This window comes from Anser brachyrhynchus, assembly GCF_964034855.1.
Source record: "Anser brachyrhynchus genome assembly, chromosome: 22".
Taxonomy (NCBI): domain Eukaryota; kingdom Metazoa; phylum Chordata; class Aves; order Anseriformes; family Anatidae; genus Anser; species Anser brachyrhynchus.
In genome coordinates this window covers 4,360,275-4,386,505 of record NC_137715.1, presented here as the reverse complement: position 1 = coordinate 4,386,505, position 26,231 = coordinate 4,360,275, and the positions used below count along the sequence as shown (strand labels likewise).

The 26,231-nt window shown below is 43.5% G+C and overlaps 1 protein-coding gene across 6 annotated transcripts in view; it reads left to right on the top strand.

The window, feature by feature from the left end:
* The first annotated feature begins 2 nt into the window (after nucleotides 1-2).
* Nucleotides 3-26,231, top strand: part of SPOP (speckle type BTB/POZ protein) — a 27,364-nt gene continuing 1,135 nt past the window's right edge. Inside the window, exons 1-10 of one of the 6 annotated variants that reach the window (XM_080565377.1) lie at nucleotides 10-133; nucleotides 874-996; nucleotides 14,639-14,781; nucleotides 15,142-15,263; nucleotides 16,827-16,978; nucleotides 17,085-17,212; nucleotides 20,710-20,887; nucleotides 21,530-21,585; nucleotides 22,020-22,142; nucleotides 25,739-25,881. In XM_080565377.1, the coding sequence (XP_080421503.1) occupies nucleotides 14,704-14,781; nucleotides 15,142-15,263; nucleotides 16,827-16,978; nucleotides 17,085-17,212; nucleotides 20,710-20,887; nucleotides 21,530-21,585; nucleotides 22,020-22,142; nucleotides 25,739-25,881 (980 nt within the window). In that variant the 5' untranslated portion in view covers nucleotides 10-133; nucleotides 874-996; nucleotides 14,639-14,703. Of the gene's footprint in view, nucleotides 468-674; nucleotides 997-1,348; nucleotides 3,484-14,638; nucleotides 14,782-15,141; nucleotides 15,264-16,826; nucleotides 16,979-17,084; nucleotides 17,213-20,709; nucleotides 20,888-21,529; nucleotides 21,586-22,019; nucleotides 22,143-25,738; nucleotides 25,882-26,231 lie in introns of those variants that run through there. The other 5 variants (XM_080565380.1, XM_080565378.1, XM_080565379.1 and 2 more) reach the window with 5 other exon arrangements.

The window sequence follows — 26,231 nt, the reverse complement described above, 5'->3', positions numbered from 1 at the left end:
CCCTCGCGTGGCGCATGCGCAGTGCGGCCGCCGCCCGGCGGCTGCGGGGCGCTGTGGTGGGGAGCGCGGCCGCGTGAGGGGAGGGCGGTGCGAGGAGCCGCACGGGGACAGCGGGCAGCGGGACCCTTCGCAGGTGAGGTGGGAGGGGCCGTGCGGGGCCAGGAGCGGCAGGAAGCGGGGCGAGGACTGGAAACGGCCGCAGGAACGGGGGAAAGGCGGCGGTGGCAGCGCCGTCCCTCACGACCACCACCGCCGCCGCCAGCCTCTGGGAGGTGTGTGTGAGGCGGCTCCCTCCCGTCCCTGCCGCGGCCTGAGAGACCGGCACGAGCCAGCCCCCCCCCCCCCCGCTCCTCCGCCGGCTGTTTAAATGGCACTGCGACAGGAGCGGCGCCTTGCCAAATAGTGAGATCCATCAATCCTAAGGGACTCTAAGGAACACTGCGCATGCTCCAGAGCGCTGCCAGAAAGTGAGCCAATTGGCAGGAGGAGAGGGAGGGGGAGGTAGCGCCGCGCGCGCATGCGCAGCGGAGAGGCGAGGGCGTGGCGGCGCGGTGCGCACGCGCGGAAGTCGGCGTGCTGGCAGAGGGCGCGTGCGCAGCAGGAAGTGGGGGGCGGGGAGGTCTCGTGCCGGGCAACGCGCGCGTGCGCGGTGGCCGCGAGCGAGGAGCAGGGGAGGCGGCGTGAGGCGGACGGCGCGCATGCGCGGCCGGGGCGGGGGGCGCCGGGAACGGCCGTTCTCGTGCGCGGCGCCTGCGCAGTCGGGTGCTGCGGGGACCTGCGGAATAGTGAGCCGCGGCGTGCGGGCGGGGGGGGGGAGCGGCGGAGGAAGACATGCTGCCAAATAGTGAGCCGCCTCCGCTGGGCTTCTCCTAGGGGGGCACGGTCCGGGGGGCGCCATCCCCAGCAGCGGCACCTGCCTGGGCCCCGGCCGCTCGGCCTTCCCCCGCGGCGGAGCCGGCCTTCGTGGGGCCGCAGAGGTGCTCGGAGGGCCGGGAGGTAAGGGTTGGGGGGGGGGAGGGAGGGGCCTGGGGGGGGGCAGGGGGCGGCAGGGCCTGAGGGGGGCGAAGTTGGGGGGGGGGGGGGGGGGCTGAGGGAGGGCAGGGGCTGTGTGAGGGGGGAGTGAGGGAGCGGAGTGACAGCAGGGCCGGGCAGGGGCTGCCGGGGCTGGGCTTGGCCACGGAGCGCTCGAGGCACGCTGCTGAACCGGGAGGGAGCGTCGCCTCGCTCCGGGCTGAGTGTCCGTCCCCCCCCCCCCCCCCCCCCCCCCCCCCCTCCGGCGGCTGGGGTCGGGGCCGGTGTGCCCGGGGCCCGTAGGGGTGGTTAAAGGAAAGGGTGCAGCATCACGCGGCGTGGGAGGGGGTGGAAATCCCTTTCGCGGTTACGTGCCTCGTTAATGAGGTTTGGGAAGGGTGGGCTAGCGTTTGTACCGAGCGCTGTGTTGGTTAGGGAGACGGATAAATGTTTTATCCTGATAACACCCCTGGCGTTCGCAAAGGTGCGCGTGAAATGAAATTGGTTTTTGAGAAGTGATTTCGGGGGGTGGAAACGTGGAATACAGTGTTGTTACTTGTCGTTTTTTCTGTAACTCACCATTATTAGACGTGTTTACATTTTCATAATTTTGAGCATTGTCATGATATATGAAGAAGAACCCTTTTTTTGTGGTGTTTTTGTCCCCTTCGCAGTTCTGAATGGCTGTGCCTGGAGTGGCTTGATGTGTAGGCCTGTAAAAGTCTGGAGAATTTCCCTGTTGTTTATGCTTTATGAAACAGAACTCTTTCTATGGTTATTACAAAAAATGAAATTAGTTAATCAAAACATACAACTAGCTTCCTTCTTTCTCCCTGACTTTCTCTAACCAGAGGTCCAGAACGATACAGTTTCATTACGTCACTTGGGTTTCATTGTGACCTGAATTAAAAACCCATTTTTTTTTTCTTAATGGCACTCTGTGGTGGATGTGTATCAAGATCAGGCCAACGTGCTAGCAGAAGTACATCCCGAGCTGTCATCCTGGCACTGTAGCAGTAGAGGACAGTAACACAAAACTGTCCTGCCGTAGGATCATAGAAACTGCTATCAAGCCTGATACCGTGGTTAAAAAAATACTCGAGTATCCTTGCCACTGTTGGAAAAGTAATTGTGCTTCCTCCCCAAGAACCTTCTGGCTTTGCACGCAGGTGCAGATCATGAACAGTGTTAAAGTGGTAATAGTTCTGGTTTGCCACGGGGTCTCAAGGAGCGGTGCCGTCGCAGGTCACAGTGCAGTGGTTAAAAAAGGGAATTCTTTTGTAATTGATGTTCCCGTTTGTTGATGCTTTAACACGAAGAGGGTACCAGTACTGGCCCTCACGTTAGATTGATTAGACCTGGTAAGTGTTAAAAATAATTCCATTCACCAATCTTCTCCCAGTTTGTTTCCTTTGAGCCAGCTTGAGCAGCGGGGGGGTGCAGGTGTTGGGTTAATTTCTGAGCTCTGGACAGACCTAGTGCTAGGTATTTACTGTGAAGTGAGTTTGTTGCCCTGTGTGATTTCTTCTAGGTACCGATCCACTTTACAATAAGAGGGACTTACCAGCGTTATTCTTGGCACACCCTTCTGTTCAGTGTTTTACCCATGTGGCGCGCTATTCCGCTGCCTAGGCTGACGCTGTGGACCTGTAAACTTGAAACTGCCTGCTTCTTTTCTGCCTGGACGTTATTTCTGCAAAATTCAGCATAAAGCAGGCAAAGATATTTATTTCTTGTACGATCAGGAGCTGTTGCGGTTTTATCAGCTGCGTTCGTAGTTTCACATTTGGAGATATCTGCTGTAATTTTGTAAAATCCCTGCTCTCCTCCCAGTTTTGGCTCAGTTTTCTGCACAATTGGAGTATTATGTAAGATCTTGCTGTACGGCTCCGATCTCTGACTGCTGGCGTTTCCTACTCAGCACGGAGAGGAAATAAAACAAAAATGTGTTGTAAAAAAAAGTCTTTATAGACAGAATTTTTAAGGTGTTACTTCTTGATTCTCAGATGATAGGCTGCTACCACGTCCTCTCTCGTACTGTGTACTTGAGAGACCTCTTAAATAAAGCGTGTGTCCCAAGTTCTAGGAACACATGACAGTACAGGAAACCAACGCAAGATTAAAATATTCATACTTTGTTTAAAATACTTCCCTCGAGGAGGCAAAGAAGCTGTTGTTTTTAAGAAACTATATTCAGAGATTAGAACTTACTTTCTGGGTTTCCTGTTGTCAAATGTCCCTTCACTGAACTCCGTAGCTGTGTTTTGGAAGGAAGGGGCTGAGTGATTCTGGAATTCTCTTCCTCTTTGCTGATATGCGTAGCTGAGTATTTAAGAAAATACGTAGCACACATCAGATGTCATTTCTTTACTTTTACTTTTTTCCCGCCACGTTTTTAGGGCAAAAAAGATGCAGAACCACTGACTGTGTAGCAAATGCCCGGAAAAAGACTTGCGAGCTCATTTTTATGCTGTGAGTAAATTCTTTGGCTGCAGGCAGGAGTGGCAACGTTGTGTTCCGTGAGGCAGAGCTGGTCTTGCAACTCCGTGGGTTTTGAGACATCAGTAGAGTTTCTGAAGTCAGGAACAGGGGAGGGATTAAACGCTCCAGCACTAAATTCATAACTGGAAGATGCTTTTTGGCCGTCGATGTAGGGGCACAAGGCAGTAGGGTGGTGCTAACTTCAGATACACCGCTACAGAACGTAATGTTAACGTTTTCGTAGCAGGATGGCAGGTTCAGCTTTTCGTGGCCTCTTTCGGAGGTTTTATTCAATAGGTTACGTGGTACGGGGGTGGACTTCAAAAGTGGCTTTTGCTGGAACTGTGGCATGTGTGCTGTCAGTTTTAACGTGTGCCTAGAAGGCTTAGGCAGCAGATCGTATAAAGTAATTTTGATGCCTCTAAAAAATCGAACCGACGTCTGATAAGAAATCACTTTCCACCAAAGGAGGATGGCCTTGTTTCCATCTTTAAATGTCTCACATATTTGGGCTCGGAAACATGCTAGTTTTTAACCGCTTCTAATACTACAGAATCTCAAAAGTACTTCGATATTGTTCGGAAGGTTTAGAACTCTGTACGCTTACAGCGATCAAATGTTCAGAAGCATTTCATGTCGCAGGACGTGTAAATTTATTTAGGGTATGTAGTTGGATGCTGGCACACTTAAATTGCTGACTGATTGTTGCAGTTACTGCGAATTGCTGCTCTTTCTTCGGAGTTATTGTGTCACCCTTTCAGTTAGTAAAGATCCAGCTGGGGATGCTTTTTGACACCAGACATATGGATGACATCTCTGCAGCATCAATCTGAAAAGACTGCTGGAAACTGTCTTCAGATGCCAGGCAGAACTTAAAGAATTTCACTCTTTTAACTTTGAGTATGCAGGAATGATATTTGTATAAGTTCTTAATATGATTTATTGGACTCAAACAGCGATGTAGAGTTGTTCAGGCTTTTTTCCTCCTTTCCATGAGGGCTAATCCTCGTACTCAGGTTTGGGAGATAGCTGTTTATTGAGTGTATAAGGCGTGAATATCTCTGTTAGAGCTGTGTCAAGAACTGAGAGTTCAGCAGAACTGCCTGGGAAGAGGAAATGGTCTAGAAAAAGTTACTGATCTTAGAGCCAACCAAGAGGCTGAAGTTTGCTTACGGCACTTGATCAGGTGCAGAATTAATTCAGCTTAAGAATGTGTGTTTTTAAGTCTGGTTCTGTTTACTGTTCTGCGCTCGTTGTTTGCTCATTGCTGCAGACGTTTGTTCAACAAACCATAAATCAGATCATAATTGTGTATAGCAATTTCTCCCTCACAGCAGCGGTTTATTTTAGTGGGGGACTTCACAAGATTAAGTTTCATTTCTTTAGCTTAGGCTTTAAAGCTAGCCAGGCTGTACTTACGTCTTCTTCTCTTGAGAAGAAATCCTTTTTAATTTTTATTTTTGATCTAAAGCAGAGGATTTGCTTCTGTGTCTGAAAGAAGGGCTCAGATGACAGCCGTGGTTTTAGACACATGCTTATAGCCATGAGACGGGAGAGCAGGTGGAGGCAAATACAAGTCGTCTGGAGCTGCTGTATAGCAATGCAGGGAGGCTGCCTGGCTGCCTCCCAAGTGTTGCTGCATAAAGAGGCTAGAACAGACGCTGACTGCGTTGATGTAAAAAGTTTTCAGTTAACTTGGCTAGAATCGTGCCTACAGATTAACTATTTTGTCTGTTAAAGAATGTTGCCGCATTTATTTATTTTTTAAACCCTGGAGAATCTATTATCACACGGTGAAAACATCACACACTACCTTCCTCAGATGCAGAGAAGGCAGGCTACTGCAGGCTGGGTATCCTGACCTCATAAATCTCTCTTTGTAATTTCAAAATCATGTAAATGCTCAGCCGTACCGGTGCCTTCATTTCCTCAGTTGCTTTTTTGTGGAAGTGTCCAACCTCAACATTTGTGCTTAAAAACCACACGTATCAGTTTGATGAATTTCTTAGAAGCACTTGTGGCCAGTAAATGAAACTCGGGGAACAATATTTCACTGCTGCGTTTGAGACGCAGACGATTTTCTTAAGGCTTCCTGTTAGCTTGTGATTTTGTGGATGCGTCTTCCTCGAGAGGAAAATATTGTTTGTATGGGCGGTTGGGTCCGGAGTGGTGAAAATTGCCGTCGTGTTGAATTCTGCCTCCCAGACTTCTGCTGTTCAGCAAGTAGGAGTACAGTGAAATGACCGTAGCTGAAACTTCATATAATGTAATTTCAATCAGGGAGCGCAAGCACATGCCCTACAGTCGATTATATTCAGCTGTATCCTGGAAACCTTCTGCAACTTCTTTGTTTTAGGTGGGTGCCAACTTTGCCAAACCTGAAAAGAGAGAGGAGTCCTGCTGCTTCTTAGTAGGGATGATTTTTAACTTCCCTGTTTTAGATTTGGTTCTTGGCCAGCAGATAACTGATACTTCTCTTTAGATAATATTGCTTAGTAGCGTATTGAGCTTTACTGTTGATAGCAAAAATGGCAGGAAGACTTCTTACCGTGTTTGTTACCAGGATGGAAAGGGAAACAGGAAGAAATCAAAAGCAACAGTAACTGTGATTTCTTCTTTGAGGCTGGATTCTAAACAGTTGATGGAGTGTAAAAAGGGAAATAAATTTATGTATCTTCTGGGAATTTATTTTTGTGTACTTTTATATTCCTGTTTTGTTTTTTAAAGATTGAGTAAATAGCTTGTGCCAACAACAGCCTGGAATGGATGCCGAAAATAAAAAGTCAGCAAATCAGCTCCCTGTGCCCAAGAAACTTCCCTGGGGAGTTTTCACTTATCACACAAGTTACAGCATTAAAGCCAGCAGCAGTGACAGGAACGCACCTTGCTGCCCTGTTTGCAGAGTGTCGCTGATATAAACAGCAATACAGGAATGCCTCTGGCCTTTTTTTCCTCTTTACTAAAAACATACTAAATGCAGAATTCTCTGAGCTACCAGAATTTGTCTTTGCTCTTTGTCTTACTAATTAGATAATCTTGGTCTGGAATCGGAAGGATATTCAAATAGGGGTGTAGGCGAATGCCATGATTGTGTTATTTTCGGAGCGTGATTTACGGTAAGATGGGATTGTTTTGATGTTAATGTGAGATTATTAAAATTGCGCTAGCAAAACCATGGCGCCTTATTGAAGTAGGTGTGATGCGTTTGATAGAAAACACAGCTGCTGATACTTGAGGAAAGTAAAGCTGGTTTGGGACTGGAAGTTGGCTGGAATTTCATTCCCATCTCCTTTCCTTCCCCTCCTCCTTCCTTGTCACGATGATGTCTGATAAGGTTACAGAAAAATCTAAACAAAGTAAAGAAAACGAAGGACTCTTCCTGTCGATACAAATAGAAGTGTCAGAGAGGCATTACCTGATAGAACAGGCAAGCAGGAGAGCTTGTAATTGTATTTATTACCTCTTAGAAATACGTTTTGGAATAAGCTTTCTGTTGGAACAAAGTAAGCTGCTGACTTCTCACGTGGTCTCTAACAAGCTGGGTTTACATGCTGATTTCTAAGGGAGCTTTTATTTGGCAATCAAATAATCTCTACATTTAGCAGGTTAAAATAATTCTGATAACCGTCCCAGAGTCCTGCTGCAGTTACAAGTAGGTGAAAGCATCCAGTAGGCTGACATCTAGTTTTTGCCACGCGTTGTAATCCCTGTATTTATTACTTGAAAGCTTAATTTCCAGAATAATAACGGGCAGAAACAGTTATTTCAGCTCAAGTTGGGTTTGATAAGCTCTGAGAAATATTAATGCAAGATGGCAACTGGAGAATGTGCTGTGGGAGCTACCAGATGTTTGTAGCGCTGGAAAGCTGATATAAATAAAAGGCTCCAGAGGGGATTATGGTCTTGGTGGTTTGCTGGGGATCAGATCTGCAATCCCATTTGAGTGCTGCAGCAGCGGTTGGCGTCCCCAGTCTCAGCAGTCGATTGACAAATTCGGTCCTGCTTAATTTTCTGGTTTTGCTTGTTCTCCGATTAGGCATCGTACCACTTAGGCATTTTTCTTTCAGTTATTTTCAACTCCTCAGGATTCTGCTGGGATTTTAGAGGTGTGAGGTATTTCTAACAGCGTGTCACTCTTACAAGAGAAGAACAACCTACGGAGGGGAGAAAAAACATGCTGCTGCCAGCCTGTTTTCGGAATAAGAGGCTTCCCAGGGATCTCAGGGAGTTTGCTGGGAAAGAGTAGTCTTCCTAGGCAACTTATGGCTTTATCTTTTAATGTGGAAGATGAATTTGGATGATGTGGAAGTGCAAATGTTGTGCTCTTAAAAAACCAACCAACCATACAAATGAAAAACAACTGTTAAATTGGCAGCCGAGTCACTTGACAAGTGACAGGTAACAATTTACAAGTAGAAACCGAAGCTGTAAAATACTTCGTACAATTTGCCCATGAGGGAGAATCTAAAATAAAAGAGTTCATGGGCCATAATAAATCCTTCCTTCAAAAACGATCGGATTTCTTATTGAAGACAGAAGCGTGCTCGGGCCAGTTGTTCCTCCAAGTCCTAAGTTGGTGTGTTCAAATAACATTTTTCCTTGAGAGAGGAGAGAAATGAGGAAGAAATCAGCAGGAGGGGAAAGAAAAGAGGTGAAAAGCCGAATTTCAGGAAGAAGTAGTAAGATTTATTCCTTTTTAATGTAGTTAGGATCTAAATTTAAAAAATATGTGTGAGGAAGGTTAACATCAGAGGAAAATAGTTTTGAAGATTTAAGCTTTAAGTATCTTGGGACATACCTCAAAAGGATTAAAAATGGAAGTAAAAAGAGTGAAGGATGGGGCAGACATCTACTGAAAATGTGAGTGATGATTTAAACACAATAGTGCTCTAAAATCCCCCCCAAAAGTTTTATTTTGCTTTTAAGATTTTGTTTACTTTTTATATTTTGTGGTATGGATGTTGGGTGACTTCCAGTTAGGGTTAGATGGCATTAAGAGGGGATAAAGATTTCTGCATCTGGTCAAACACCAACGTGAAGCAGTCTTAGAAGAACATCAAACTTGATTTAATGCCTGAAGAGCAGAAATTTTCAGTGGAGGATTTGTTTATAAAAGGAGAAGGTTATGTAGAGAACCCTTGGCTGCTTCTTACCGCCAGCTTCCTCTGTCTTTCCTTTACTTTTAGCTGTTTGTGATTTATCTGGAGATATTTGGAAGGAGGAGAAGGGGCGGTAGATGGTCTTCAGTGAAATAATGCTGGTTTTTCTATCCTTTCTTATGAAATATGTGTAAAAATTGTTATTCTCCTTACAATGTCGACATTTCACTGGCAGTGTTCCCCTGTTTCATTCCCTCTTTCCTTCCCTATCCTGTAAGAGGTTCGTAGAAATTGTCATTTTTGTAGATGGACAGCATTTTTTTTCCATTCCCCCCCTTGTTTTGTAACAGGAGAATTGGTTTAAGGGGGGAAAAAATTTAAAACACTCTAAGAATGCAAAAGATCCCTTATTTTTGGAATCTTTCTTGAAGTGGAATTTTAGGAACTGAATTTAGTAACTGGATTGGCCTGCCAATATTCAGTGCGTTGTGAGGATTGTATTAATTGTCTTGAAAATATTTTTTCTAGATAACTCTACATTTTCATTATGTCATATCCACCAGCCCACCACCCCCCCCAAAAAAAAGCTGGGGGGGGCTAATTCTGGGTGTTCTGACTTAGAGTGAATTATCCGGAGTGAAGTGAATGTGAAGGTGTGTGTGTCTGCATCAATTCAGCAGTTAAAAATCTTCCTTTTATGCAGCCTCCAGAGGGCCCCGTTGTGACCTGGGGACTTTGGCCTTCTCTCTCGGACCCAGCAGCTTCAGGTGGAATAAAAAGGAATGAGATGCGAGGGCTGTGTTTTAAATAACAGAAGGTGCCCATCCGAGTTCCTGAATGCAACTAACGCTTACAACGGGGGCAAGTTACAAACGGAATTAGGGCTGGGGGGCAAGTTACAAACGGAATTAGGGCTGGTGCGTAGTGGCTCGAAATAAAGAGAAAAGCACGGACACTCGACTGCTGAGGGAGATCTGTGGCACTGTGCTTTAAGACCAGGTTATTTGCACGATCCTGCATCCCAAATGGGAGCTTGTAGGTCCTCCAGCCTGCCTGGCGTGCACCTGTCATTGAAGCCAGGTCGTTCCTTTTTCTCTCTCTGCTGCGGCGGTGTTGATTTTTCCAGTCTGTTCTCTTAGGACTGACTATTTTAAAAGAAACTCCATGAGTTTTTGTGGCACTTACCAGGGTCGGTAACATCTTTTGCTTTGGAGAGCACAGAAGGCAGAGGACGGTGTAGTGCACGTGCTGCTGGCTTTCGAGTGGAATGCACCGACCGCTGTATGGACACAAGTTACTCTTCCCTCAAGCTCAGTTACGGTTAAACCTCTATGTCTCCTGTTCATGTTTGTCCATTCCAGCTTACTTCTTTTTTCCAGGCAGCGATTGGCTTCTTCTTGGAGAATTACTCACCTTACTTTGTTCCGGAAGGATAAGCCTCTCGCTTTTGTAAACCAGCTGCCTTTCAAACGTAGATTCTTGATACGGGTCACTTTCATCTTTGGAAAGCGTTTGTTTCTAATCTAATCTATTTTTATTACTGCAGGTCGTTTGCTACCTCGGTTACAGTTTCTTCTACAGCAGCACGTTAATAATTAGGCGATTTTGTGTAACCTCTGGAGCTCGCTGGGCCTGGCTTCAGCCTGCATTTGTAACTAGGCGAGATTTCCTGCCACAGGCGAGGTAATGCTTGCAATCAGTATTGCCTGGCAGCCATTAGCACAGGCCATGTGAAAGCTTTGCTGAGCCCATCATCGCTTTCTTCTCTGGTATTCCAAGCAGGAAAAGAGTGGTGTGATGTCCTCTTTAGCATATACATTAAAATCTGAAACCTTACTCATCGCCTGGTTAGGTAGGATTGCATACCAATTTGCTTGTTCACTTGCCTTTTTTTTTCTTCTTTATGGCAGCAAACTCAGGCCTTCCATTGTCACTTCCAAGGCTGTGAAGAATGCGGGAAGATAATGGCCTTTTCCTCGGCTTCCATTTCTCATTCCCCTTGTTTTATTGCCCGTATTATCTTTGTCCCTCTCCTTTTCTCTGTGTATCGTGCTGCTCTTGGGTAGTCTTTGCTCTGTTCTTGGACACTCCTCGATACCGTTGCTTGTCCAAGAAGTAACCACCCCATTTTTTGAAACACTTACATGAAGCACACTTTTTTCACAGACTTTAGTAAACTCACTTTCAGTGAATAATGCTTGCAGAGGATGAACGTACTTGAAATTTTCTATTGCAAACGACTGGTTCCTTAAAAGGTAGTTTGTTTATCTTGAGAGGAAATAGAAATTGATGGGCTGCTTAGCACAATTGAGTCATTCTGAGGCCTGTTCTAGAACAGTTGCTCGAGCTGATGCTCCCCACCTCTCTCAGGCCAAGTCTTTGCTGCCCACAGAATACTTCGGAGGGTTGATTCCTACGGTGGGTGGAGTTTTGAGCTGAGATGTCTTGGTAGGGCTGCTACGCCAGGAAGTAATTGTTAGGACAGAGTAGCAAGGGATCATTTCTTGTGCTTCCAAAAAGTGATCTGGCTCTGACTCTCAGAGAAAATTTCTTCATCTGGAAGTGGTTGTGAGTGAGGTGAGAATTATTATTTTTTTAACTGTAATCTTACATATGTCCAGAGACAAGTGCTCTTTGTTGCTTATATCCAAGAAAGTCAGAGACTTGGATATTGTACATGGGCTTTTAGGGATCCATAAGATAACATTTTGTCTTTTCGTTACCTGTGCCTTGGTATCTATGCTTGTACCTTCGCACTTGTCCCTGTCTTTCCTGGCCATAACAAATTTTGGTATCTATACTATTTATAAAATGTCATCTTCAAACTCTGCCTGCAGCACTTAGGAATTCGCTCCTAGTTCAGAGATGCCAGCACTGTTCCTAAAGATGTGTGAACTGGCAAAATATTAAGTGTTCGCGAGCAAATAAACACCGGGGGGACCCTGCTGATTTCAGAAACTTAATGTATGGAGTACGATAAATCAGCCGTGGTACTTAAAATGTGTTTAATATTGGTCCGTACCAGGAGAGCCACTTGCTGCTTGAGGGCGGAGCAGCACATGGCAGTTGTAAGGCACACTTCTAAGGATGCGTTTCAGTGGATTTCTGTGTGTTTGGTAAGCAAGGCGAGTGGCAAAACTTCCCTTGTCTTTTTTTTTTTAACAAACACCAAAAAATCCCGAAAACCTAATGGATATTACATTTTTAACTATTATTTGCTGTAGCATTAAAGGTGTTAATGCTCTCATTTAATACAGGTATTGACAGTTGGTTGCCATATTGAGCGAGGGGTATGATACAGTTTAGCATCTTTTTTCATAACTGTATTTAATTGCCTCACAAAGCATCTGTAGAAAGCTTTGATGTACTAAACTGTGAAAGTATTTTCCAAATAATAGAAAATCTCTAAAATCTAGAACCTGTGTCCCCTTTGGGCCCTTTTAAAAGGGTAACGAATGACGTGCTGGCATGCAGCAATTCTATTAGCGTGCTGTCACAACTTTTATTACCATCTGCCTATCCAAGCCATCTGGGAGGAAAGGATATAAGATAGGAAAGTGACAGTTACTCAGAGGAAATTAAATAGGCCCGTGTATCTCTAGCTCATGTGCTAGTCTAGCCTGTAGAGCGCAGAAGCTTTCAGATTTTCTTCCATAAGGAAGGTGGAGGTGATATTTAGATGCATCTTACAGAGAAACTCCAGCTGAAACGCAGAGAGTAGAAGTCTTGATTTTTCTTTAGAAAGTTGCAAAGTCTGTTTACTTCCCCAATTATGTGATCGGTGGTCATGGCCTTGTGGTGTTTGCTCCTGGAAGACCATGGGATTTCGGGGTCCTACGAGCCCTGCAGACGGGGAAGCCGTGGGAATTCAGGGTCTCCTTGGGAATTCAGGGTCTGCTCTCCAGCCAGGAAAGCTCTCAGCTTCTCGGGGTGTTAAAACAGCCGTTGGTGAATGACTGTTGCAACATAAAAATCTGTTGTTGTCTCCTCTTTCCCTCCTCGTTAATCCCTCGTTTTTGTACCGTAAAGGGAGGTGTTAGCGCTGAATTTACTGTGTCCTGGGGAAGGAGCCACTGGATTCGTTTAACTCTGTGATCTCCTCTCATGTTAAACCCCGTCATTAATTGCTTCAGTTGACCAGAAAGCCGAAGTCTTCCTGCAGAAAACTGCCTGTTGTTGATAAATGTGGGAGCACACCAGAAGGTAAATCCCAAAGTTGAAGAGTGGCTCCTTTCCTACTCCTTGTCACTTTACCCCGAAGCCAGCCCAGGAGGGCGGCATTGTGGCCTCACAGTGTCACGGGTGGGGTGCTGAGCAGGCGTTGCTGTTGGCTCGCCGGCTGTTCTTTGGGGCATCTCGCAGCGAGGAGCTGTGCCCAAAATCCCTGGGAGGAGGAGAAGCAAATAGGTTTGTACCTCTGGGGTTTAATTCCGAGCGCTCTTTTGGCCAGGTATATCAGGAGATGCATCCCTGGAACTAACGATGTTCTTACAAAAAAAACTACATATCACGTCTTACTCTGGAGTTCCCTGTATTTGTTGTGCTTTCTTCTCATCAAACCTTTTTTTATCACTTTTCTTAGGCTTAGCATCTTGTTGCTCTTTGTGCAGCCAAGTTGCTGTCGGTGAGCTTAGGAAGCTTCGTCCTCTCCCTGGCTGCTTGTTCTCTGGAGATTTGTCCCTGTTGGTTGTGCCCTGGCGGCTGTTTGGGAAACCTGTGCTACGTAACAGTCAGTAGAATAATGTAGATTAAAAATCGCTGTGAACAGAACATTAAAACAGCCCGGCTGCAGTTAAACAGTGCTTCTGTGAGCCCTAAAGAGAAAGAAAAGGCTTGGGTCTCTCCTGCCCATAGACTAAAACCAGCAAAAAGGCATCATTTCCCCAGCCACGATCAGGATGAGGTAGGGTTTTTTTTTTTTTGCTACTTGTGCTGGAATTGCAGGTTTTATCCATCCCTCAAATACACGTGACTAGGGACAGTGAAGGAATTATGTCCTTGGAGACAAGACTGATTGTTGCACATGGAAGGGCAGTTTAGCTAAGTATTCAGAACTAGTATCTGCTAATTTTGGCTTAATTTGAATGACACAGAGCGATTTAATTGAGTTGCTTTGGAGGAATGGTGGTAATTTTAAGTTTAATGTAATAAAACCCGCAGCAAGTACCGAAAGTGAATATTGATGTCCCTTTCTTTTTAAAGTGCTGATTTGTTTAACCCCTTTCCTCATTGCACACGCGTAGCACAAACTGCAAATGCAGGAAGGTTGCGAAGCAGTGCAGTCGGGTGGGCACTTGGTTTTACGGCAGCTCGGGTCTTCAGGAGTTGGTTGTTTGGCCCCGAGCTTCGTTCCAGGAGATGAATTTCCATTGATTAAGTAGGCATCTCTGCAGGGTTAAGTATTTCTCAGCTGCTAAAAGCCAATATCTCTTTTTCAGTGATTACATGGACTCGTTTGTGCTTTTTTAAAGGCAATTAAACTTTAGGGGGAAAAAAAAACAACACACATTTTATGACTACATAATACCTGTGTGCCAGGATTGCCAGCTGCTTTCTGAAGGTGAATATGACTCAAAACCCAAGTAAACAGCTGTAAACTGAAGTGAGGACTGGTGGGAGCCTTGCTTGAGAGAGGTCTGGTCTCTGATGATGTGAGACTCTCCAAATGAAAGTGGGGAGCAGAAGTGGGTTCAAGTGGGGGGGCCTCAGGGTGAAGCAGTAAATCCCAAATCAAGCGGGGAGTCTGCTGCTTAAGTCATGAACTCCTTGAAGGAATTTATGTGCTGGGTTTATTCCTATAAAGAGCTGGCATATTGAAAGAATAAGTGGAGGTGGTATATTCCCTCCTCAGAAAACATATGGTAATGCTTCAAACCGCTGAAATGTAACAACATATTTTGAAGGTGTTGCGGGGAGGGAGAAAGCATGGGAAGCACGATTGCTTTAACTTGCGTGCCACGAGTTTGAACGGTGCTCCTGAAGTTTTCTCTTTGTTCTTAGTTTTGTTTTTGTTTGTTTTTCCTTCGTCTCTTTATGGGGACTTACAGGGTGAAGATCTAGTATAACTTTCTTCCACTGAGTTGTGAAATTCTGTTTAATCTTCAAACTGGCGATGTCAAGGGTGCCGAGTCCTCCTCCTCCGGCAGAAATGTCGAGTGGACCTGTAGCAGAGAGCTGGTGCTACACTCAGGTAAGTCCACGCGGTGCGGAGATGCCCCAAGGTAACCACACCATTAGAACCTGTGGCAAGAAATGGATTCAAAACTTAGGTTCTCAATTTTCTGAGGGCGTCAGACTTGCTAACAATGAGCATTCACTGACGCAACTGCAGAATGTTGCTCTCCGCCCTTGTTGGTCCATGGTGGTGTTGGAGGAGCTGTGGTGGTCCAGCTACCACTGACAGCTGTGTCCAAACTCTGTTGTCCTGTGCCAACAGTTTATTCGTGACACAAGTGACTCAGTAAAACTTCCAGAATTTCAGTTTTTATCTTTTAAGATGACCAGGGTGAATGCAAATGGCCCTAAACCGCCCATTATCCTCTGTTTTAAGATTAAAGTGGTGAAGTTTTCCTACATGTGGACCATAAACAACTTCAGCTTCTGCCGAGAGGAAATGGGTGAGGTCATCAAAAGCTCAACCTTTTCATCTGGAGCCAATGATAAACTCAAATGGTAAGTAAGAAGCACGGAAGAGAGGTTCGCCCTGTTTGTACAACTGTGTGAAGGAACTTGGGGCTCTGTAATAAGGATATTTTGATGTCCCTCTCTGTACTGCATAGAAGTGCTTGCTTCCTTGAATGCACAACATTCACACAGGGAGAAAGTACTGTTGCTTCAGCATAGCGTTTGGACCCAGAACAAATGTGAGGATATGGGCATTAGAAATGTTCTCTGATAATGGAAAACAGCAGAAGTAGTAGTGGAAGGTAGAGCTGGAAGGGAAGCCATATCCTGCCTTGAAACAGAGGCGTGGCATGGAACATTATTAATCTGTCTTAATTTTTTCTGTCTTAAGTAACTGGTATTTATCTTAGTGAGCTCTTAGAAGCCAGTGAGAGTCTACAGCCAGGGTATTCAAGCTCTACTTCTGCCTTCCAGCTTCAACCCCTAATACTCCAGGTTGTTAAAAAGATAATTTTTGCCTGCACTCTAAATTTTCTTTCCTGCAATTTCAGACTATTGCTCTCCTGTATTACCTTCCTCTTTATGGCAGCTTTTTATATATTCAGAGACTCCCATAGTTATTTCCATCATCCCTGCATTGTATAACTCCTTCTGCCCAGGAGTTTCTGCTTTTTAAAGATGACTTTTTTTTTTTTTACCCTTTTCTAGTCCTTCACAACCTTTCTCATCTTCCCCGAGGAAGTGTTTTAGCATTTTTTCTTTAAACCTCCTTAGTCTATATTGCAGCAAGTTAGCCACTAAATTATTTAATTTAGGGATGTGTATGTGTGATATAATTTGTGTTCCCTTCCTTCGGGTGGCAGACCTGTGCTTTCGTTGGACTGCTTCTTGTTATTAAATTACTTACCTTTATAACCTTTGCTAGTCAGATCTCATTCTCATGCCTTGGTCTTCGTGATTTTTGTCCCTGTGTGTTTGAGCTATTAGTCATTCAGCGTGGTTTTTGCTGCTTGTTACACTATGTGTCAAGTTTCAGGTCATGGAAGTGCTTATGAGTTACCTTTTTCCTGCACTTACGCTACTTCTCTTTCACCCAGGAGTAGTCTTCTCTTTTTTGCCCTAGTATTAAGCTTTTGAGAAGCTTTCAGCCTTCCAGAAATCCGTGTTTTTCCTTTGAGCTGTTTCCTGTGAAACTTTACTTCTCGTTTCTCTAATATTTTTCAATTTTTTGAATCCATTGCCTCTATTCTGCTGCTTCTTTCGCTTCCCTTCTGTGAAGGTTGTCATGTATGGTGCTTTTTCAGTATTTAAAACTACACTCCTTGTATACTCCCCTCTGCACCATGGTTTTTCAACTGGTTTGCCCATACTACTGCTTATGGGTTATTATCTTTCTTGAAGATGTAGCCTCACGCTACAGTGAGGCTGACTGTAATGCACAGTTCCAGTCTGTTTAGCTATCTGTTTTTCTCCTTGTGGTTCAGCGGTTGTTAAGCAGAACTTGTTTGCTGTACTTTTTATTGTGAAAATTCTCCTGCCCTTTATTTGAAAGCTCGGAATGACCTTCCAAAAACTGTTCCTGACATCTCATTCAGATGCCTGCTTCTACAGGTGTTTACGCGTGAACCCTAAAGGCTTGGATGAAGAAAGTAAAGATTATCTATCCCTCTATCTGCTGCTGGTGAGCTGTCCAAAAAGTGAAGTTCGAGCAAAGTTCAAATTCTCCATCCTGAATGCTAAAGGAGAAGAAACGAAAGCAATGGGTGTGTAAAAACGCTTTCTATCTGTAGGGGTCAGTTGTTTGTCTTTTTGCTGTTTGATCAAACAAGTCATTCAGCTGTTGTTTGAAGCACCGTGTCTTTCTTTCAGAGAGCCAGCGAGCATATCGATTTGTACAAGGCAAGGACTGGGGATTCAAAAAATTTATTAGAAGAGACTTTCTTCTGGATGAAGCCAATGGACTTCTTCCAGATGACAAACTCACTCTCTTCTGTGAGGTAAGTCTTCCTGTGCAGCTGAAAGAATAGCAGTTCCATTAGCTTAAGGTAGATGTGACCTTATTTCTCATCATTGCTTTTAAGGAGTCAGAGGTGTCAGGAGAAATAGTGGCTGTTTATGTAGCACTTAGATTTTATTTGTGTGTGCGTGCGTGCCTCTGTGTGCGGTGGCTTTTTCTGCGTGTGATTCATTCTATTTCACTTCCATTTATTTTTTGCTACTTTATATTTGTCTCTTACCTGTGATGGTGGTAGGAATTAAGCATGTTTGATTATCATTTCACTTCTGATTTAATATTACCAACCATCTGTTTGTACTCCTTAATTTGAAATTCACTTGGGATGAGAACCAGCGTTAGCTCTGTAGTGAAAACTGTCATGCCTGTTACTTGCCTACTGAGAAAAAGAGACTACTTTTGTCCATTTTTCTGAGTGTTTCTATACATCTAACAGAATCAAAAAGGTAAGATAAATGAATTCTGCAGTAACCACAGGTTTTGTTTGTTGTGTTATCTTTCTGCAACTGCTTACAAAATTCTTACTTCACTAATCCTAATTTCAGATGAAGATGCAGACAGTTATTTCTAAAGCTAGATGTTTAAGTCTAGGAAACTTAATGGGCAAATATAAACTCTCTAATTTAGTGTCTCCAGAGCCTCTGCTGTCTATTTCTATCGTCTCATTAACTGCAAAATAACTCTCGTAGCTGTGATTTTTGCCAGAATACAGGTAGAAAAAGTTGTCCTCTCTTCAGGTCTCCCACACTATGTTTTTGTGGGAGTTGAGTCTTTCCTTTTGCTGCATTTTCTTCCAGGATTGAAAGGGATGCTTCAGTCCAAGTTTGACACCTGTTTGGTTGTGATGTTGGGTTTTGGGGTTTGTAGCTTGGTCTGGCCGTCATAAACATTCACGTACATCGATTAGCCAACATCTCCTGAAGGATTTGTGTTCAGTCGGTTGCTTAAACCATTGCTGTCGTGGAGGGAGCCCTTCCTTTAACACTTGTAGCAATGTGGGGGAAGAAGAGAGCAGTGTCTTGGGTGACACCTCCATATGTCTGGCAATTACTCTTTCCTTCATGATAAATGAGCCAGAAAACTCAGAATTGTGGAGTGAGGCTCAAAAAACTGATGTCAGAGAAGGGAATTTGTGATGTGTGATGTAGAGAAAGCTGAGATCAACCAGTACCAAGGCAATCAATCCACTTTTTACTGAAATACTCCAAAAAGTACTCCAAAAAATACTTCAAAAGCGTCTGTTCAATGTTTTTTTTTCTTCTGGATGAAAACTTGCTGCTGGCTTCACCTGGCCTTGATAGCTTCTGTTTTCTCTTTCAGTTTGTTCCACAGTCTATTATATAAGAAACCTTAAGTTTATAGTTATATTAAGGGAAGAAAGTTACACTGTATGGAAACAGTTTGGAGAGAACTTTCAACAGCTTGCCTTTTTTTTTTTCCCCCTTCCTTCCCTGAGCTTATAAGTCTCTTAGCATGTAAACAGGTGTGCCATATGCTCTCCTAACACTTCCCTGCTGGCCACAGGTGCCAAGTGATGCTGCTCACATCTGTACTTTCAACAAGCATGTTTTGTATGTAGAAACTGCCTAAAGAGTTAGCAGTACTTGATGTTGAGACACTTGTTATGTGGAGATACATTGGGGTTTTCTGTAGACCAAAAGGTTGCCGAGTGTCTCTGCTGTACCTTCTCATTGCTTTAGTAAACTTAAAAGGAAGAAGCCTTTTGCTTTCTGCTCATGGCCAGCGCTGAACTTGGATAATGTCTCCCTGAAAATGCTATTAAGGCGGAGAATGATGATTCTTGTCAAGCATTTCAAGTCTGACCTCATTTACTTGTCAGTTTGGGGATTCTTCAGCCTCTGTTTTGCAGATGGGGTTGATTGTTCCTATCCCAACTGGATTATTTTTTGCTGTTTAAATTATATTCCAACAACATAGGTAAATACATTATGGCAAATCTCCAAAAAGAACAGTGTTCCCAAAGTTACGGCAGTAGTTCCCTTCTGAGCTAGGTAGTGTTTAGTTCCCTTGCTAAGATGTTGAAAATAGCTTAAGCAAAACCTTAACTATTTTGACATCTGAGGCTGGTTACCGCTGTGAGTCTACCAGTCTGAACTCCTTATGTGAAAAAACATGTTATATATTTTTTTAATGTGAGTAACTGACTTTCTTTCATGTATGAAGAGGATTTACTTGTTGATTTGATTGGAAACGCTGATTGTTCACAGACAAGTCAAAAATACTTGCAGTGTTGGACTCCAGCAGGGGACCTGCATCTTAGAATTTCTTCTTAATGAGTCTGAGTCCATGTTACTCGTCTGGAAGTCACAGGGCAAAAAGATGTAGCAGTCAAATTAATGATGAAGGGTATTACCTTCCTCACATTTGCTGTGGCAAATCATTATTAGTGCTTTTTGGCAAGCAACATCTGGTATTTGTTCATTTTTGAGTGTTGTATAGTTTATACAAGATGAACTGGAATACCCAAGAGTGCCTGCCATCAGAAACCCACTGGGGGTTTGTCAAGAGTTGGGGTATGTGCTGTCAGCAGATTTTCCTTAACAAGGTGCTTCTGTCATCTCTCTCACTTCATAATTTACTACTTTTACTTTACTGGAAAGCTTCCTTTGCTGTCCATTGTTCTCCTTTGGCCATCGCTTATTAATAGAACTGAAATTTAACCTGGATTTGACAGCAAATCCAGCAAATAGTTTCACATATGCTTCCTTGTCAATCATCTTGTTCCTTTATTCTTTGTTATAGCAGGGTAGCATTAGTCACTCTGATCGCTTCTAATTGGAGTCTGCTACAGAAGGCATATGATTTACTGTGTTTAACAATAATGCTTTGGTACTGAATAGACTCTTAACTGTTCCCTTTGTGTAGGTTATTCATCAGCCAGGATGGTTGCATATGGTCTCTGCCTAACCATGTCTGGTTTGGAGCAGGTGGTCAGGAGTCTTAGCTACCTTCTCCAAAAATTCTTAATTATTTGGCATAAAGTTCCTTTTTTAATCCACTTGTACTCTTTGATTTTTTTTTTCTTTTTAACGTGATGGAAACATCAAACTCTCAAGAAATAGAAATTCTGGTGCTGAACCAAAAGCAGCAAACCATTCGAGGTGCTCAGAACGTCCTGCACTGGTCTGACACTGCTCTTGTGTGCATGTGTGGATGAAGTGCTCACTTGTAGAAGTGCTCTGTATACTTAATTTTCATTTGTACTTCTGTCTGTATTGCATTATTGATTTGGGAGGGTTTCAGAGCGTTGATAGAAGGAAAAAAGTAGGTCAGGAATGATGTCTATAAAAGCAGAAAATTTAAAGTTCTGCTTCCTTGGAAAGCCATGTAATAAAGCTGTTGTTAACTTGCATGGAAGTGCCATTAATTTACGCACACAACTTTAAAAATTCATGTAGGGAGATTGGTTTTCCAGTGTGGATTTATGACTTTTTGGTTTGTTTCTTTCCGCTCCCCCAGGTGAGTGTGGTGCAAGACTCTGTAAATATCTCCGGCCAAAATACTATGAACATGGTGAAGGTACCAGAGTGCCGCTTGGCAGATGAGCTGGGAGGACTCTGGGAGAACTCGCGCTTCACGGACTGCTGCCTGTGTGTTGCAGGCCAGGAGTTCCAGGCTCACAAAGCCATACTAGCAGGTGAGTATTGAGCTGGGTGAGCCTTAGTGGGATAGGAGACGACAGTGCAATGACAAGTGAAATACTCTGATACGGTTGTTTTATGGTTGTTTTGGTGGTGTTGGTTTTTTTTGTTTTTTTTTTGGAGTTACTTCTTTAAAGGAGGCTTCTGCAGCTGTTTTATCTGCAGAGCTGTAGTAAAAGGCTTTTTGTGAACCGTTATAGGGAAGGAAGAAATATCTACTCCATTTTTAATTGCCTGCCTCCCCCGCAAAGAGAGGATGGTAGGAGGATTCCTTTGTGGCTGTAGTCTACTATAATGTATTCCTAAAACATTTGTAAGAAACAGTTGCCAGAGGAATACTTTTATAAAGTCAAGAAACATACCTTACTGCCTCTGTGCTCTTCAGCCTTGTTTGAAAGGACTCAAGAAATTCCTGCAAACTCATTCTCCCGCTTTGAAGCTACGTTGGCCACATTACGGCACAACCTATGTGCTTCACCAGTTCTACTCAACTTGCCCTGTCTTCTATAGGAGATATATAATTTTTTTTTCCTTCATTAAGTATCGTGATGGCTGCTGGTGTTGGCAGGCTACACTTAGCTCCTCCTGAAGAGTAAAAGAGCATCTCTAACTATGTTTTATTTTTACCTCTGCTCTAGCACGTTCCCCGGTTTTCAGCGCCATGTTTGAACATGAGATGGAAGAGAGTAAAAAGGTAAGATCCTGCAAGAAGGAGAACTCTTCCAGCTAGGCGAATAGCTCTCTGGTCAACTCTTAATATCACTGGTCAGTTAACTTCTTAGCTGGTGTTTGTGACTACTGTGTCCTTTTAACTATTTTTCTCGCATTAGATGCAGATCTCTGCTTCAGCTGTCCTGAAGGGTGGAAGAAAGGGATCAAGGAGGCAATTGTTACCTTTCTAACTCCAGGGGAAAGAGTTTGGGGTGGGATAGGGAGAAGTAGAGGCTGTGCAATACTACTCAGAATCTTTCTTTTTCCATCCACTTATTTTTCTTTTTTTTTTTTCTCTCCAAGTAATACACGTTCTGAATAGTTTGTAGCAAATCTGTGAATACTTAAAGAGCTTGGGTGGAAGGGAGCCTTTAGCATCTTGTCAGGATCTTAATAAGCTTCATTTTTCCGATACAGAATCGGGTTGAAATCAATGATGTGGAGCCCGAAGTTTTTAAGGAAATGATGTGCTTTATTTACACGGGGAAGGCACCAAATCTTGACAAAATGGCTGATGACTTGCTGGCAGCTGCTGACAAGGTACAGTTGGGATTTATGGCTATTTAGAGAACCGGCAATGACATGTGCCTTGCTTTACACAGAGCTCCTTGGATATTCCTGCAGTAAGCTTTTCGTGTGATGATAGCGGTTGGGCAGTTTCTTTGAATTGTTCTATCGAATGATTATGGCTTGTAGGTAAACGTGGATCTAGTATAGATACATATACTTAGAGCTACGTGTCTTAACATGTAATGATCAGGAATGTCTGTCTCTACTGCTCATTTTTAAGACTTTTAAAATTTCAGAGGACGTTTCTATTCAACTTAATCTACCATAAGAGCTTGGGGTGAGAAGAAAAAATCAAGATGGACCTGGCTATATATATAACTATTTTTTTTTTTAGTATGGTTACTACTAAATCTGAAAAGTAGTGTTCTGTCTTGGCAAACAGGGCCTGCTTCTCCTTCTGGTCTGGCTGGTATCAGCAGCTTCAAGAAATGCTCTAAACTGATGGATAGCCAAGAGTGGGAAGGTCCTGTTATTTATTTTCTTTTTGCAGTGGCAGTCCCTGCTGCTTGAGGAGAGAAGGGGTGCACTGGAGGAAGCCCTGTTGCCTAACCCTGCGGTGGTTTTGCAGGGTCCTTGCCAGGGAGGTGCCGGGGATGCTCTAACTGGAAGGCTGCTGGTAGTCCCCGTGTAGCAGGCACAGCGCTGCGGCCTTGCCAGCCAGCCAGCCTCTGCCTCCTTCCTTTTGCAGCACCAAGGACAGAAGAGAGTGCTCTGCTGGCCAGTGAGCCGTATTAACCAGTGAAAATTCGTAATATATAACCAAAATTTTATTTCCTTTTTCTTTTTTTCTCTTAAAAGTGAACTTAGTGCTGGTGAAAGATGCCAGTTTGACAGCACTGGAGACTAAGTCCTGAATTTATCCATCGAACAGGTTCAGCACGGGTAGCAGCAGTGCAAGATTCTCCACACTGCCCTGCCAATGTGCCTCAACTCTGACCTGGAGGGACCACCTCTAGGGGTGAGAGCGTAGTTCAGTCTCCATGCTTCTTCAGTCCTTGGATTCTCTTGTGGGTGCCAGATAGGGTGGTGGATTTTTAGATGTGGATGCATGTAACCTTGTTCCACGCAAACCACCACACAGCCATCGAGTCCCCTGTCACTGCAGACCTGGGCTTAAGCAAAAATGCTGATTTAGAGGTGAAATGCTCCATATGCCATTATTAGTCCACTGCAACTAGAATTAAAACAGGAAATAAATGCAGGCAGATTCTTGGCTTGATTATAATCATTGCCACATATTTTATTCAATATTTAAAGAGTATTGATTGAGAACACACATACCATCTTTAACTGAGACAAGTGTAAGCAAGAAGCAGTACATTAAGGACAGAGTAGGCTTTAACTTCGAATTTCTTGGCTTTTAATGTAGGTTTTTTCCTTTTAAACTCATTGTGTGTCTTTTAAAAGCAGAAATAAAAAATCTTTCAAGAAAGCACATAAAACATCTATTATTTACTCAAGAGACCGAAACAGCTTCTTCTGAGTTCCTCCCATCTCTTGGGGAAAATATGCAATTAGACCAAAACCAAAACAAAACACGTCTTCTGAGCCCAGGAGATACTATTTCAGCCTCTTGGGTAAGAATGCTATTAGGTAGGGCTTTTTTTCGTTTTTCTTTTTTTTTTTTTTAAAGTGTAATTAAGAAAGGGGGGAAGGGGAAATCTTGGTACCTGAGAGACCAGAATGGCTACTTTTGCCCAACTATGTAATTAGAAGCTGAGCTATTCGTAGTGAAAATCGAAATAAAATTTGTACATGCATGGAGAAGAATATTCTGTTTACAAAGGGAATAATTTTAAGCTTCGTTTGCTGCATTTTAAGTTACTGGCAGACAATAACATAAACTAATGGTTTGCCCCTCATTTGAAACTGTTCTAGTTATTGATACAGATTAAGCAAGTAAATTTGATTTGCCTTCTCAGATGTTCTGACGGGAGAAAACTGTCCTGGTTATGAGTGCCATGCCTCAATTGAAGTAATTATTATAGCTGAGTCTTAAGTGAAAAAATGTTCCTATAATTTAAAATTATTCATCTAAATGTAATCATAACACAACGCAAAACTCAATCAGAATATAAAATCAATTTATAGCAATAGTGCTTATCATATGGTAAGCACTCCAGCTATCCTGCAGATGAGCTGGTTACCGGCTCTCTGTTCAGAGTGACAGAGCAGCCCTTATATGTCGGGTATCTTTTCTGAACGTGGCTACACACAGTGAAGAACTGGTGTTTGTATACCATGCCATCTTGAAGTTGTCTAAAAAAGCCTTATAAACAGTATGAAGGATACCCTCAAATGCAGTTCTCTCTCAGATAAAAAATAAAATAATGATCTTAAAGGTTATTTTTCTAGAAATGCCTCTCAGTTAAAGTAATAACGTGAGGGAGACTTAGTGTTCAATCTGTAGGACAATTTATGTAGAGCTAATGTCACTACTTATGTAAGGACTGCATCAAATTAACTACTCTCCTAATCCCCGTGAATTGTAATTACGGGATCTAGAATATTCAGAAATATTCAGTGTGTTTCATCCGAAGAGCAACAAAACCCTACACAACCACTTCACACATACCGAGATTTTCAGAAGTATCTCAGTCTTAGTGCACAGCTGTGGTATTCTAAAAGACTGAGGTTTGGCGTATGGGTTTTGTTTCTTGATAACAAGTGACTTAGAGTTTTCTGAGCATTGACCTTTCTGAAGCCTGCCCAAGACTACTGTGTTGCTTTTGAAAATCTTGGCTGACTCTGCATGTTTCAGTGCTGACTGAAGTGCTGCAGAAAGTAGAGTGTGAAATTTTATTAGAAGGCACTCTGCTAAGCATGTCCTTTGAATTTCTCCAGCCAATGACACAGCCAAACCCTGTGGATCTGAAAAAAGTTGAGGTAAATGCACGATAGAATGGTGGAAACTCGTAGATTGAGAATGTGAAGTTAGAGCAGGGCTTTTGCTAGGGCTTTACAGACAAGCTGTGATGTTTTGTTTCCAGCTAGATAGCTGCAAGAAATCAGGGGCATTTATTTAGCATTTCAGTATTAAAACTAGTAGCATGTACTTGAGCAAGGCTAATCGTAAATTAGAGGTCATTAATGGCAAAGAAATTGAGTGAAAGCTGCCTAAACATCCCTGGAACACCTATGGAGCATTCACTGTTAGATAGGTCTCCCTACTGAATCTGGGTAATACTGTCATGCAGTAATAAAGTGAGAATAAGGATTTGGCATTCAGTACCTTGAAGTAACTGAGGTAGTATTAAAGGTGAGCAGAAATTCTCATTTCAAAGCATGAACACAGCACCAGTAAGCCTGTAAGACCAGAAGCCTGGGATGAGAGTTATGGTGGGTATGCTTCCTCTCCATTGCTTTCCTCAGGGTGGGCACTCAATGGTTCTCCTTTTTCGCTGGTCACCACTTCTTTCAGTACAGTTCAGATCCATGTAGCAAAGTGAAGAGGTCTGTTCAGCATAATAGAGTAGTTTTGTTACTGAAGGAGCACAAGTAAGACTTCACTTCAGGCTAACTCAGGCTTTCTTCGTTGTAACTCTACTTTGGCTTGTATTTTGCAGTACGCTCTGGAACGTCTGAAGGTGATGTGTGAGGATGCGCTGTGCAGTAACCTGTCTGTGGAAAACGCGGCAGAGATCCTCATTCTGGCTGACCTACATAGTGCTGATCAACTGAAAACTCAAGCAGTGGACTTCATTAATTAGTGAGTTTACTCTTGTTCCGGGGTGCAACATCTCGTGAGCAGTCACATGCAGAGGAGATTCTCCTCTGTGTTTTGGTTGTTTTTTTCCATTCTTCCATTGTGGTCCTTCATTTATCTGGCATCCCAGAAGTGGCCTTGCCCTAAGGGCTGGTTACTCTTGTCCTGCTGGGGCTGTTCAGTGTACAGCAGAGCTGTCTTAGTGAGGTGTTCTGGATTTCTTTCTAAGATCATGAGAACTTTTAGGTAGCAGGTACTTCCTGATACTGAGGGACTATTTGCAACTGCTAGTACAACAGACCTTTCCGTAGATACAAAATGATGACCAACTACTTTGTCCAGAAACATTTTTT